This window comes from Vidua chalybeata, chromosome 20 (assembly GCF_026979565.1).
Source record: "Vidua chalybeata isolate OUT-0048 chromosome 20, bVidCha1 merged haplotype, whole genome shotgun sequence".
NCBI lineage: Eukaryota > Metazoa > Chordata > Aves > Passeriformes > Viduidae > Vidua > Vidua chalybeata.
In genome coordinates this window covers 8,317,345-8,331,765 of record NC_071549.1, presented here as the reverse complement: position 1 = coordinate 8,331,765, position 14,421 = coordinate 8,317,345, and the positions used below count along the sequence as shown (strand labels likewise).

General features: G+C 46.2%; 1 protein-coding gene across 1 annotated transcript in view; it reads right to left on the bottom strand.

Annotated features, from left to right (window-relative positions):
* VPS53 (VPS53 subunit of GARP complex) overlaps nt 1-14,421 on the bottom strand; it is a 63,502-nt gene that overhangs the window by 48,208 nt on the left and 873 nt on the right. The window contains exons 2-4 of the mRNA XM_053961429.1: nt 12,681-12,761; nt 11,618-11,667; nt 10,776-10,842 (exon numbers count right to left, since the gene is read on the bottom strand). Coding sequence (XP_053817404.1) covers nt 10,776-10,842; nt 11,618-11,667; nt 12,681-12,761 — 198 coding nt within the window. The remainder of the gene's footprint in view (nt 1-10,775; nt 10,843-11,617; nt 11,668-12,680; nt 12,762-14,421) is intronic.

The window sequence follows — 14,421 nt, the reverse complement described above, 5'->3', positions numbered from 1 at the left end:
AACAAGGATGTTGAAACGAAGGTTGTGATGTACTGAAAAAACACCATGTGACTCTAATCAACAACTGAGCCTGCAAGCTACAATTAACCCATCAGCATTATTTATTCAACTTTATGCAACCCCTGAGTGCCAGCACCAGCTGAGGAACTCGGTGTGGATGGAGAGGGCTCGGCCGGGAGGCGTCCGAGGCTTCTTCCCTAACGTTTGACCTCGTGTGGCAGGCACATTCTTCTTTCTCCCAGGATTTTTTCATAGAGGAGCACAGAGGGAAGAAAGAGAAAGCAATTTCTATTTCTGCTCCTCGTTTTTCCCATGTGGAATGTGTTTGGAGAATTGTTTACCTGGGGTGATTGCTGGATTGGATTCTGGTGAGGATTGTTTGGGGCTGATGGCAAATCCAACCCACCTGTGCCTGGACTCTCAGAGAGAATCACCAGTTGTGAGTTAGTTAGAAAAGTAGGTTTGTAGTTTTAGTATCTCCTTTAAATAGTATATTAATGTATTATAGCATGGTTATAATAAAGAAATCATTCAGCCTTCTGAACTGGAGTCACACATCAGCATTTCTGCCCACCTGTATTCACCTGTATTTACAATAACCCCGAGCTTCCCAACTGCTCTAAGTGTAAATTTAGCAAAGAGGGCAGGACCAGCCACGGGGGGAGAGGCTCCAGGCACAGAGCCTTGGTACAAGGCTTCAGCCACGGATCACATTCCTCCTCCTGTGGTTTAGTGTGTCCTGCACATCCTGAATGCAGGAGGGAAGGAGGGGATGTGGCGTGTCCTGCTGCCAGGGCTGCCTTGCAGAAGTGAGTTCCCAAAACAATTCATGGAGAGGAACACACAAGGGTGTTAAACTCCTCAGTTTAAGGCCACTGTGTGTTTTCAGCCATCCCTGTTTTTCACCCAGTATTTATGCAGCACGAGCTCCTGTGTTCACAGCGGAAAGCTGAGCCATCACACACAGGAGGTGGAAAACTCAACTCCAGCTCACAGCCTGAGCTCAGGTAAGCTGGGCAGCCAGTGAGCAGCTCTGCTGTTTGCCAAATTCTCCAAAGCTGGAGGGAAAAACACAGCCCATGAATCAGCCACAGCTCAGCAACCTCCTTCACCTTGAGATGCGACAGCAAAAGACTCCAAAGGCACCGGTGTGAAACAATAGGGAGCAGAGGTAAGCCATGAATCACTGAGAGACTGCCTAAAAAATTGCTTTCCTTGGCATTGTCCCAAGCAACTCCTAAGGTCAGACCACACATCATTCCATGTGTCACCTTTTTACACGAGACCTTCCAAGCAGCAGGAGGAGGGAAGAAAATAACCCAAGCGAGAGGTGGGACCAGACTGTGACTTGTTTGTTAAATTTGGAAGTGATGCATTCTTTAAAAGGTTATGTTCCACTGACTTACAGTACCAGGCTGACATTCATACACACAAAAACAGTGTTAGCAACAATTATTCCAGCCAACAAAAACCAGCCCAGTGAATTACAGTCAGTCTCTCCAAATCCCTGCAGTGCTGCAGATGGACACAGCCTCCTCCTCCCCTTCCAGCCCAGGTACAGAGCTGTCACATCACCCCACCAACCAGCAGCTCATTAGTGGGTGTGTTAATTTCTAAATACCTCTTTACGCATCCCATCAGGAATCTTGTGCAAGAAAATACTTCAGTACCAGGAAATATGCAAATAGGAATTAAGAGGCCTGTGTGTTACTAGAAAATGTCATTGAAGTGGGAGAAAAAGCAAATTTTCAGATGAAGTTTCCTTGCTTGGGGATTAACTGAACTAACACTGGTTTTTTCCCACCAGTAATGGTTAAAATACCTCCATGGTTTCTATTTGCTTGCTGGTGTTGTGCTAGAAACATGTTATTTTTATTTGATTCTAGCCAATATATAGTTCAATTGAATGTTGTTATTCACATCAGAAAGCTGCCCTCTACCAAGTGTTTTATAGACACTTGACATCTGCCAAATTCACAGCATCCAAATGTATTTTTAATGTTACAAATAGGGCTGTGGTCATGATGCTGAGAATTTAATGCTCCTGGCCTGGTCCCTGCTCTTGAATACCGAGTGTTAATGCTTCTTTCATTTGCTGCCACACTTACAGCCCAGATCAATGAAAATCTAGACCACGACTAAAAATAAAGTTCCCATCCCCAATTCTCTGAGGAGCCTCAGCTGTGGAGATTTCAAAGAAACCCTCTCACACTGGAACCAGCCTCACATTTTCTGCTGCTGAAACCTCATACAAATGAGTCCCTCCAGATTGGGGAAGGGTGGAAATTTACTTTGATTCTCAGACTGATTTCATTTTAGAGAAAACCCTCAAGTTTTACAGCCAGGGCTAAACCACTGCAGCTGAAGCCTGGGCTTGTCTCAGCACAGGAGAGTGCCAGCTGATTTCCCTGAGCAGACAAACCTGAAGGGCTCATCACCCTGGGGCTTGATTTTAGCAGATTTCTACCCTGGGAGTTCAGCAAATAGTACATAACTACTACAATTGTCACTGAAGAAGAGAGTTTTGTGTCATCAGCTCCAATCCCAACCACTCAGGCTGCACAGGACACTTTATATCAGCAGATTACATCCAACACTGCACAAAGCTTAAAATTGCTGGAACTGCCCCTTCACTTAACCCCAAATCGTGCTTAGAAATCAAACCCCACGTTCTCAACAGCTGCACAAACACTGACAGACACACGGGGTGAAGTGACAGGTGATTTGCAGGTAGTTCTGGCCAAAACCTTGCAGCTTAACTCCTGAACTGCACCCCTGGGCTGGTCCAGCACCTCTCTGAGCTGTCAGATTTTACTGCATCACCCAGCCCTGCACAGGGGTGTCTGCACCATGCCAGTTTTTATGCATCACCCAGCCCTGCACAGGGGTCTCTGCACTATGAGAAAGGTGCTGATGTGCTGTGACAGAGGTTTGGGTGGCCTTGCTCCAGTAATTTTACAGGAGTTTTACAGTACCTAATCTGCACCGGGGCAGTGGGGCCATTTAAATGCTAATTGTGGGCATTGCATAAGTTAAAAAGTAAAGCCTCTGTAGAAGTAGAGCTTCATCAGGCTTGGGCCTCGTGGTGGGTTACTACAGCTTCATCATCACCTCATGGCAGGTTACTGCAGCTTCATCACGTGCCAGGTGAGCAGCCACAGCCTTGCCCCACGCCCAAAATTAAACACTATTATCATGTAGCAAAATCTCCCCATGCAGACACTCATTATTCTCCTTATCTATGTCAGAATAGCCAAACTGTGAGTCTCTGCCCTCCTGTTTGTGTTGACATCCTGATTGCAGGTGTTTGCTGCACAGCCTTGGATAAGCCAGTGCTCCTGGCAATGCTGCTCACCCTCCCTCCATCCTGGAGCTCCCTGTGCCTGCTTGATCAGAGGGAAAACACACTAAATTTATTTGGGAAGACTGTAAATGACTGAGGGACTCCAGCTGATTTGTGTGCTGATGTGTTTGCACACTGCAGTCGGTGATATTTGCAATATCAGAGCCACATGTGCAATATCAGAGCTTGACTTCTGTGGGGGGTAAATTCAGCAACCACTCGAGTTACATCAGCTTTTGCAAGATGAATTCATATCCAGGGTCATGTACTGGTTTGGGTCGGGGTAGAGTTAATTTTCATCACAAGTATGGGGCTCTTTCTCTGCCCCAGTCAAAACCAGCACAGGTTAAGAGTTTAAAGGAAATATAAATAGGGGGAAAGGATAACCACACCAGGGACCCTGCAAGTAGGGATTTCCAAGTGGAATTCCTGTCAGTTTACCTGCTATAATCATGGATGCAACACAGCTGGAATAAACGTGACCACACACCAAAAAATCTGAGGCAACAACAACAAAAAAGACAAATAAGGGGGAAAAAAGAATTCTAAATATCCACAGTAAAACACCATCTCCTGCCTGTTTGGAATTCTGTTTTCAGGCTGGGTTTTTCTTGCTTTGTTGGCATCAAAGCCACACAGGAGTGGTCACAGTTTGCAGCTTGCAGTGCCTTCAGCACCACCAGCACCTGCCTCTTGCCAGCACAAGCACAGCCCCAGCCTCAGGCTGCAGGACAGGAACATCCCCTGAACTGAAGCACAAGGCAAGGTCAAGCTCAGACTTGCTCCTGCCTTGCAGCAGATGGCAAAAGTTATGCCAGCATGAGAATAAACAGCACTGGTTCTTCCTGGCATGCCATTCACCTGAAACCTTGTTCACTGAACGTGTTCTGGGCTAGAAAAAGCTCAGTGTCTCTACAAGGGAAGGACATTGTCCAGCTGTCACAATTCACTAGGGAAATGACTCTGAATGAAACTCACTTTTGATTCATTTTGGCAGCTCAGCTCCTGCTTATTATTCATGGGTTACAAAAGAATATTATGGGACTTTAATCACTCAGCTGGAGCCTTACAGAATCTGTGGCATGACTTTTCATAAAATAGATGAAGTCACACAGCTTAAAACACCGTATTTAACCCCAATCCATTCACTATCTTAAAAAGGTATTGAAATCTAACACTAGTCATATTTCATATGCTCACATTTCAGAATAATGACCCATTCATAAAAATCCAGGTGATAAAGCTTAGCCTGGCAGGAGAGAATGAATATAACTGAAAGATGGTGCTTACAACATCGGGGACTGTGACACAAAATAGCCCCCAAATATTTCAGAGGCTTAGGTTTAATTATTTATTAAGAGATTATGACAGTCAGTGCTGTCCCAGCAGCAGGGGCAGCACCAACACCTTCCACATGAGCCAAACCTGAGCACTGTGGCCAAGGAAGCAGCACTGGAATTTGACAGCTGGAAGTGAGAATGTGTTTAAATAAATAAATAAATGGCAGGAAAGTGCCCAGGGTAGGGGATGTGCAGGCACTGAGTGCCTCAGTTCAGTGTGAAACACAACCTGCAGTCAGAAAAGTCACCTCCACACGAGGAAGGGGAGGTGAAGGAGGGAGGCTGAAGCAACAGAGCTGCTTCTTAAGCAGGTTTATGCACACAGGGCACAAAAATACCTCCCTGCCTGCCAGGCTGACACTGCCTGTACCCAGCTCTCACAAAGCTGGAGGGGACAAGCCACTGACTGTGGTGACACCACCCACCTGGGGCTCAGGACACTGCTCAGAAAAGCAGCAGAGGACCCCACTCCTACTGCCATGCACAGCACCTGCATCCCTCTCTTCTTCTGCTCACTCTCCATCTTCATCTCCTCCTTCCCCCCTGTATTGATTCTGCAAAGTGTTTCCTGATCTCTATTTAAAGAAAAGAAAAACCGAGGAGTATTTCACATACTCCCAGCTATGACCTTGTCAAACCCACAACCTGTGGGCATTTTTCTCTGCCAGACACAGCCTCCTCCTTCCACAGGCTCAGACACTGCCAGACACTGCAGCACACCCAGGGCAGGGCAGGCAGAGTCTCCCCACAGCTGCAGAGCCCAGATGTTCATCTTCACATGCCAGGAGAAAGGACAGCCCTGGCTGACCAAAGGATGGGATAGCCAACTGAACTGTCTGGGCAGCAAGGATGTATTCCTATTACTTGACCACAGCAGCTGCCATCTCTTTTCTTGTACTGCTGGAGTTGTGAGAAAGAAAATATGTATCACTGTTTTCATGGAGCAAAACAAAGAAGGGGCCAACCCAAGCAATCCAAGTTATCAGCCAGTATCTTCAGCCATGAGAAACATCCAAAGATTTTCCCAGCCCAGGCACATCCATTTGCTCTTCTGGTTAACACTTAACGTTGTTCTAGCACTAATTGAGCCAGACCCTAACGGAGGCAGACACATTAAGCAATAAACCACATTTTTCTTTGAAACACAGTCCTTATTTGATGCAACTTTAGTCATTTACAGACACTGTGTGCACAGGGCAGGAAGGGAAAGATGGAGCAGAGATAACAGAAAGAAGTCTGTTGGGTTTTATTTAGATTCAAACTTGGGCCTGCTCTGGGGCTCTTGTTTCTTTCCAAAATGGATTTCAGCTGAATCCACCTCACCTTTACTCACCCTGGTTGCACAGACACTGCCAAGGGTTAAACCAGCAGCAAATGCAGAGGCTACTTATTACAAGGACAAAAGCCTGATAGGTGAAGCAGCTTCAGCCAAACAACCAGTAAAGGCATGTCAGCAACTGTCAAAAAAATTACAGCCAGTCCACGCAGAAGCTCCAGCAATAAACACAACTGAGGAGTGACACACCAAACCATAGGGAGAGCGTTAAACGCTCCGTGGAAAAATCTATGGGAACTTTTTATACTGCACCCCAGGGCACAGAGGAAATTATGCCACAACTGGGCTGCAGCTCCCAGCAAGGTCAGCCCACACTCCAGTTCAGCAGCAGCAGCAGCTCTGAGGGGAAAAAAAAAAAACAAAAAAACCTTCCAGAGGAAAAATCGCGTAGCACTGGCTCCCTAGAAACTGTTACAACTGAAGCACAGCAGCTCCTGCATTCCCAGCCTCTCCCAAGGCATCCAAAATAGTCCAAGTCTGGGACTCCCAAGGAAAATTTTGTTACGCCCTACAGAGGAATGTTCCACCCACGGCTGTTGTTTCCTCCCATAAAAGGATCATTAGTGAGATAATTCCTGAGGTTCGGGGCATTGTCTGCAGATTTTGCTGAAATATCGCACCAGGAAGGGGAAGCCAAATGAGCCAGACTATTTTAAGGCTTTTGCATTTGGAGGAAATTCTAGGGCAAAATTTCAAAAAGGCAGATGCTTTGAACTGGGAAACGTTTTGCTTTGTAGGGAAGGGTGCATTGCTGTCTTTAGAGCTGCTTAAATAACTCTTTTGGGGCCACAGCTATTTGATGGCCTTTATTTTTAGACTCAGAATCTGGTTTTTCAGACACCTCGCTGCTAATTTATCCACACACGTGTACGTGAGCAAGACTGTTTGGAAACAGTTTAAAAGCTGATAGACACAAAAAAAAAAAAAAGTATTTTCACATAAAAATTTCTTACTGAAATGCCTTCTTATAGCTACAACTCACCTCAAAGCCCTGCTCCATTAGCTCAGTAGGCAGGGGGGCACAGAAGTGTTATCCCAGCCATCATCCCAGCCAGACAGGACAGGAGACTCCATCACAGGGAGCACAGCAGCTGGATCTGCAATCAGGATTTTGGACTTCCTATCCCTGAGGTCTCCCTTCCCTTAAGGAGCATGGAGAGCACATTTCCACAGCTGCACACTCCATATTCCCCACTGGGTCAGACTGGGATTTTAGATTCCTCTGAAAATGTTATCCTGCTCTCAAAACCAAGCCTGGGCTCCCCTCTCCTGGACAGCTGGGAAGGTGCAGCTCTCCACAAGACAGCTTTGGAAAGCTCCTTGCTGGGCTCAGCTGGTAAATATCCCCTTCTCCTCCAAAAACCCCAGGCTGGCACGGCTGATAACCTCAGCTTGTCTTCCAGGAACCTGCCTAGATCACTGGTGATAAACCCCAGTAATTCAAGCAGCACTGAATTAAGTGCCTGCACAAGATTCCCAAGCATTTTTTGGGCAGCTCTGGCTGACAGGAGATGGGAAAGCCAAGGCTGAGCTCCCTCACCTGCCAGGGCAGCAGGGATGGACCAGCACAGAGAGCTGAGGGCAGGGACTCAGCAAAGAACCCCCTCCTGGCTTGCTTAGACTTAAACAACATTTTTTTTTTCCTCCTGTCAATGCATCCAAGGTTTGTATTTCCTTTGGAAGGAAGTCAGAGACTGAAAGGATGTTTATTCAAACTATTATTTACCCCTCAGACAAGGACATCTCCAACACAACACAGTCAGCAATGCTGGCAAACACTGGCCACAGTATCAGGGGCTGTTAGGAGAGAATGTGACTGAAGGGAAGAGGTGTTTGAAAAACACCTTTCAGGCACAATCCTGCAGTTAAATACACAGGATCCTGAGCTCCCACTGAAATTCAAGCAGCTACAAAATCAGAGTTCAGATGCACTTTCATTTATGGCCCATCCTTTCAGAGGTGATGGATTGTTCCTCTTGGATCTCAGTGTGCCAAGGGATGGAAATCAAAAGACAGGGATTTTCCAAAAATTTCTGACTTCTCCAGAAGCCAGCATGCTGCAAGTACTGTGCACTACAGGCAGGAGACATCTCTTATGGTAAGAATTACAAATGGAAGAAGAGTAGAGATGAAATTTACTGACATGGCTGCCTTTAAGCTTCGTTTCAAACCTCTTGCAAAAGCTGGCTGCCAACTGTTTCCTCACTCATCAAGGGTTTGCAGTTGTGGTTATGATGAAAAAATGCAATAATGATCTTCATCCTGGGCTGCCTAAGGGTGAGGCTCACAGGATGACACTATTTATCCATGTGGATGTGTCAATCCAGTTTTGCAGGGAAATACTGGTCTCGAGGATACAAGTTTCCTACAAATTTAGTAAGAAGATCAGTAGAAACAAGAACTTAATTTTGCTGTGGGACCAAATTACCAGGAAAACTAAATAAGGAAAACAGCAACTCCCTCCCAAGCACAGAACTGACCTGCCTTAACAGCACCTTGTTTTCAGTTGTTTCAAAACAATTTCTTACCATGCATTGGAAAATAAAACCCTTCCTCTCCAAGTGGGAGAAGTCAGGCCTCTTACTCTATATAAAAACATTTCCAAGCGTCCTTGATTCCCCCTGAGAATATGCTGGTAAAACAATGGCACTTTTCAGCACAGGAACAGGCAGCTGAAGCTGGAAAACAAGGTTTTCACCCCCACAATCTGCTGTCACCAGGGTGGTCATGTGAAAAGGGCTGCCTCACTCCCCCACACAGCACCCAGGACACTCAGGGGACATAGTGCAGGGGTGACAACAACAGCAAATGCTTCTTCTAGGTTTTCTCTGATTTTGGGGTGACAAATATCAAATTCCATCTCAAACTGAAATGCCATTCAAGGGTTCCCCAGCACTGTAAGGTGACCTCCTTTGCTGCAGGTCCCTGTGGCCTCCAAAATCTGAGCTTGCTGATGCTCCTTCACTGCTTTGAACTTCAAGACCCAGCCAAGTCCTGCCACTCCAACAGTCTGGTTCCAGCAATTCACACAAAAAATGCATATCCAGGTGTGAAATGATGGGCTTGGATTAGAAACATAAAAAGAAAAAGCTCACAGCATTTCAGAATCAATCTGTTTTTCTTCCCAGAGAAGTAACACTTTAAATAATTGAATGGTTTCAGTATTTGTTAGGATCTCAAAGTAAGAAACAACAGTTGTGCTCCTGGGAGATTGTCTGGCCTCAGCCCATGCAACTGCAAGCTCTGGTATCTGTCTTAAAGTTTACTTCTACTTTGCAAAGCAGCAAAATGAGGGAAAACAGGAAAATCCACAGTTAAATACAGGAATATTTGTGATTAACTGCAGCTCCGGGCCACTTGAAATATGTCCTGCAAGGACACACAAGTGAACACTTGCAAGTGTTCACCTAATCAGGATTTTAACTGGTTCCTTTACAACCAAACTGAAGGAAGGGCAGCACAGAGAGCTGTGCCTTCCTGGTGCTTCAGAGCAGGACACCGTGCAGGTGCATCTCTCCCTGCCTTGGAAAACTTCAAAGGGATGGAAGAGTGAGAAAGCACAGCCACAGGACAGAGCTCTGAGCAAAGCTGGCCAATCTCCACAGCGCAGAAATGCTCCTGTGATCCCACAGGCACTGCTTGTGTTCATCCTTTCCTCCAAGTCCTCAGGCACTCCAGGCAATTCTCACCCACAGCTCTTCTCAATCCCACTCTTTTGTGGTCTTTCAGAGGATTTATCCTCTCAGATGTGCCCAAAAGGCAACAACAGCACCAGCTTTCCAGTCACAGCCAAACTCTCCAAGCACTGCACCAGTTCCCACTCCCTCCTCAATTTCTGTAATTGCCTCCCCACCTGATTGCTTGTTTCACTCCTGCACAGTAATTACAGGCAGCACCACTCCCAGGTAAGCCACATCCCAAGCACATCCCCAATTTAACAGCAGTGCTTAGACATCCATGATTCAACTACTTCTGCTAGGACACATGAGCATCTCTCATGTTTTTCTACAGCAATACAAAAGCATAAGCAGGTTAAATAATTCCCTCAAGGGCTCTGTGGCAGAAATGGGATTAGAAACAGACACCAATTGCTGTGACAGCAAGGAGTGGAAAATAGAGAGGGTCATTACCCCATGCCAGTGTTAAGGCTGGTATTAAGAAGCCACTGAGGAACCTCGACTGGCAGTTCAAGGTTCAATGTCCCTGGTGTAAAACAGGACAGGAAATAGAGCCAAACCAGGTGAGACCTCAAAATCAGCTGACACAGGGGCCAAGCTGAGCACCCACAGTCCCTGCAGACATGGCTGTGCTCACCAATACTGAACCCCCAGCAAACACCTCTGGCAGGCAGAAAACAAGTGAAAACCTGAAGGGTGAACAGGAGCTGCAAGAGGAAGAGGCAGCCAGTGACCAACAACTTGGGACACGTCAGCAAACAAGTCAATGAAAAGGACAAACAGCCTTGCATTGATCCCTACCCAGGATCAAATGTACTTGTACGTGTTCAGTGCTGCTCATTTTATCATCAGCTCCAGAGTGGCACACAGGCCTCCTGCTTTTGATCTTTAAATCAATTCCTCATTCACTTCCCTTCAGAGGGCGAGGCAGGTCAGAACAGCAGCTGAGTGAGCAGCTCATCAGTGTAAGAGGCACAGAAGCATCTCGGTAACAGCAGCAGTGGAGTTTTGCCTGCCAGAGCCACTCCTCAGTGTGACATGCCAGGCTGAGAAGCCCTGGCACTCCTGGCTGCACATACCTGCCTGCCATCCTGTCCCACGTTGGTCTGTCCCCTCACCACAGTCCGGATGTTGTCATCCAACCTCCTGCAGGAAAAACCCCAGAGTGTCAAACCCAGTCCCTGTGAGCCTGACCCAAACAACTGGGCGAGTCCTGAGAGCTACAGAACCAATTTAAAACAAAAAACCTGCTCTTACCAATGCTAAAGTCATTATTTCCCCCCCTCTCTCTGTTCAATGGCACTATCTTGCACAATTTCAAAGTCCTGTTGCAAAAATAAAAATTCATTTCCTAATTTAACACCAGGGTTTCTTGCATTCCTGTTCCCTTAAGCAATATTGTCAGCTCTCCCTTGTCTGTTTTGCATTTCAACTTCCCACATATGAAAGTGCTGTCTCAATCATTTCATGTTGGCAATATCAGTCAGCACAGAAAATTTAAGTATTTCATGCACACTTGTGTTTATTTTGTACTTTTAGGACCAATAATGACAATTCAAAAATAGAGAGTGGGAGTTTTTAATATTTAAATTCTGACCCCAAAATCAATGAATTCTTGGCAACTGAGTCTTTTAGGTTGCTTGCTCACTCAGCTTTCAAACTGTACTAGAATTTGGTACTTTTTGATTCTTAGTTGTTTTTCAAAGCTGCACTTTGCAACCCATCAGCTTAAACAGCCTGAAGAGCACATAATAAAAGTGAAATGTAATAATTATAATTGTTTCTGTGCCACTATTAGACTCGAGGCTGGTCCTGTCCATGCCTTTTAAACAAACTAAATCCATGTAGTAGCACAAAGGCTGCATTTATGAGCCCTGGTGACCATCAGACCTGATATGCAATAAAATGCAGAAATATTTACCTTATTTTCAATCTGATCTTGTTCACGACTTCATCAATGTTTGCCAAAGACTGGAATATTAAAAAAAAAAAATCAGAGGGAAGTGAAATGGTGAATGTTTTACAGAGGAGTATGTCAGCTGTGATCCCAACTACTTCATCACAGAGGGGTTTGAGGAAGAGGAGAGCAATGGCTTTGTTTTACAGGTGTAAGAACTGAGACAACAACTCAGCTGCTTCTCTGTCACATCACCAAGAGCAGAAAAAGACAGGCCAGGGCTTCCCCCATCCCTGAGCTCTGTCCTTTGCCAGCAGAACGGTGTGACAGTGACCTCCAGTGGGCACAGAGCCTCTGCCTTTGGGCTGAGACCCCCCTGCAGAGCCCAGACCCGCAGAAAACGGCCTGGGAGGAGATGCAGTGAAGGCACTGCTGGGGAAACAGCTCCTCACTGCTGGAAAAAAGCCAAGCCACACCACTAGAGAAAGCTGCAAGCCAAAACCACGGTGCTGCACAGGATCTCAGACATGGTAAAGGTTGGAGCAGCCTCAAGACACAGACTTCACCTGTAGAAACATCTCTGTTTGGCAAGAGGTTAATCCAAAACTCCCCCTGAGGCTGGGAAGACAAAGCAGGGATGTGGGCCCACAGCAATCTCATTCTTTAAATCCCAAAAGAAACAACTGGGTTCAAACCCTCCTGTGATATTGTAAAGCAACACCTGCCTGATTTGGCTGAAAATCCCCAGGAACTCACCAATGATTGATATATGTTATGAAATTTACTCCATCCACAGAGAAAATTAATTTATTTCTACAAATCAAAGCAGGACTTTAACTGCAGCAAGCACCCTGGGTGGAAAGAGACCACATAATGACAGCAAAGCCAGTGAGCTGCAAATTTAAGAAGTGTTTATTGTTAAAGCTTTATTTCCTGTGCTAGTGTTTAAAATAAAAGGTTTGGGTACAGGTTTAAGCACTGCTTTGGTCATTTGCTATCAGGTTACCCTGACAGTAAAGGGTGGAAGTAAAATCTGACAGTAAAAAGTGTGAAAGTGAAGTCTGAGAGAATTTGGAGCATTACTTACTTGCTCAGTGGGAAAGAGAGCATTAATATACTCCACAGCATTGAAATCTGCTCTGTCCAGTGGATCTTGGCTGGGAAATACCTGCACAGAGGGAGGAAAACAAACACAATCAACCATCATCAGTGATTTCTGTAACTTTACACAGTTTCTACTTTTAATTCCTTCAGCACCCGCTTCCAGTTGTGTTTCCCAGCATTTCTCTAACAAGTGGCCAGGAGTAGAGCAGCCACATGCCCTGCAGGGCTGTGACCTCCCAAAATTCCTGTGGGTATCAGCCTGGATACACACAGATAATTCACACACACGATTCCACACACAGCCCTGGCACAATCCATCCAGCCAGGAACTCCCAAGACACATGAGCTCTGTATCCCAAACCATGCTGATGCTTTTGTTGTTGTCTGGGAACAAACTGAGGCTCTTGGCAAGAGCTTTGCCAGGCCTCGTGGTGACAGACAGAGGGTTTGCTTTCCACAGCCCTGTAATAGGAAACGTGATGAATTAAGGAGTGGCTGTACAGGTTCTCTGGAGGCTTGGGTTTGCCACTTTTCACAGAAGAGGAAGAGAAACACAATCTGCTGAATGATTTGGGAAGGGGGAAAGAGCAGCTGTGGTGCAAACAGATCTCATCTCTCCTCAGAAGTTTAAAGAACACAAACACAACTGCCAGGCTTTGCTTTTTGTTCCCACAGGCTGAAGTGTGGTGCTTTCCCTTCTCTGCTACCACCTTGAAACTGTGGATGCCCCATCACTGGAAAGGTTCAAGGCCAGTCTGGATGAAGTTTGGATCAGTTTGGACTCCATGATTCTGCTATTTGTCCCATATTTACAGAGCCATCAGCTCTGCACTCCATGGCCAACACCCCCTGGCAAAAGCAGAGCTGACACCACAGCATCCCCCTGCTCACTGAAAACCTTCACACCTGGGCAGCATTTATGCTGTTTTACACATTTTGCACTGTAAAATCAAGTGATTCTGTGAGATCAAAGCAAATTCTGCCTGAACCAGCCCTCCTGGGAAGCCTTCCCAGTCACTCCTGTGGCTAAGGAGAAGCACTTAAACATGCATGGGGCCGTGGTGAGTGAAGAAAATGCTCTGACATCACCCCATGGTAAGAGCACAAGTGCAGCATCACACCCAGCTCATCCTGCTCACAGCTCACACTCAGTTAATCCCCACAAACCCCAAATCTCCACAAGTATTAAGAGCAGATGAAACAAGAGGTGAGATGGGAGATAAAGGCTGCTCAGGAGCTCCACTCAAACTGCAGATAGGGATCAGTGCTGCAGGAGCTGTCACTCCCAGGAGTTTGTCACAAGCTATTAATCAGAAATGCCAGCCTGGGTTTGGTGGGGCACGAGTTCTGCCTGTGCTCCCCACCCTGCTTCCGGCAGGGCAGCTGAGCCAGCCCTGCTCATTTCACCAGAACTGGGCAGGTTTTGCCCCAAAACTGGTTAAGGAACACTGACAGGAACAACAGGATTATTGGGCTGAGAAGTGCCAGAGAGGAAGTTGGAAAGCAGCAGGTGGTGTCATCCTCAACATCTCCCAGTGCTCAGGATGTGAATATTTTCCTACAGCTTTAGTCTTTGTTAAAATAATTCAGCCAGGCATGTGGTGGGTTCTCCACTGCTCAAAAACTCATGTCTATAAGTGCAGAGGATTCTTTCTCTGGACAGGCTCGAGGTCCCCTTTAGAAGCTGCCATTTAATTTACCAGTCCCCGAGGTTCCTTGCTCTT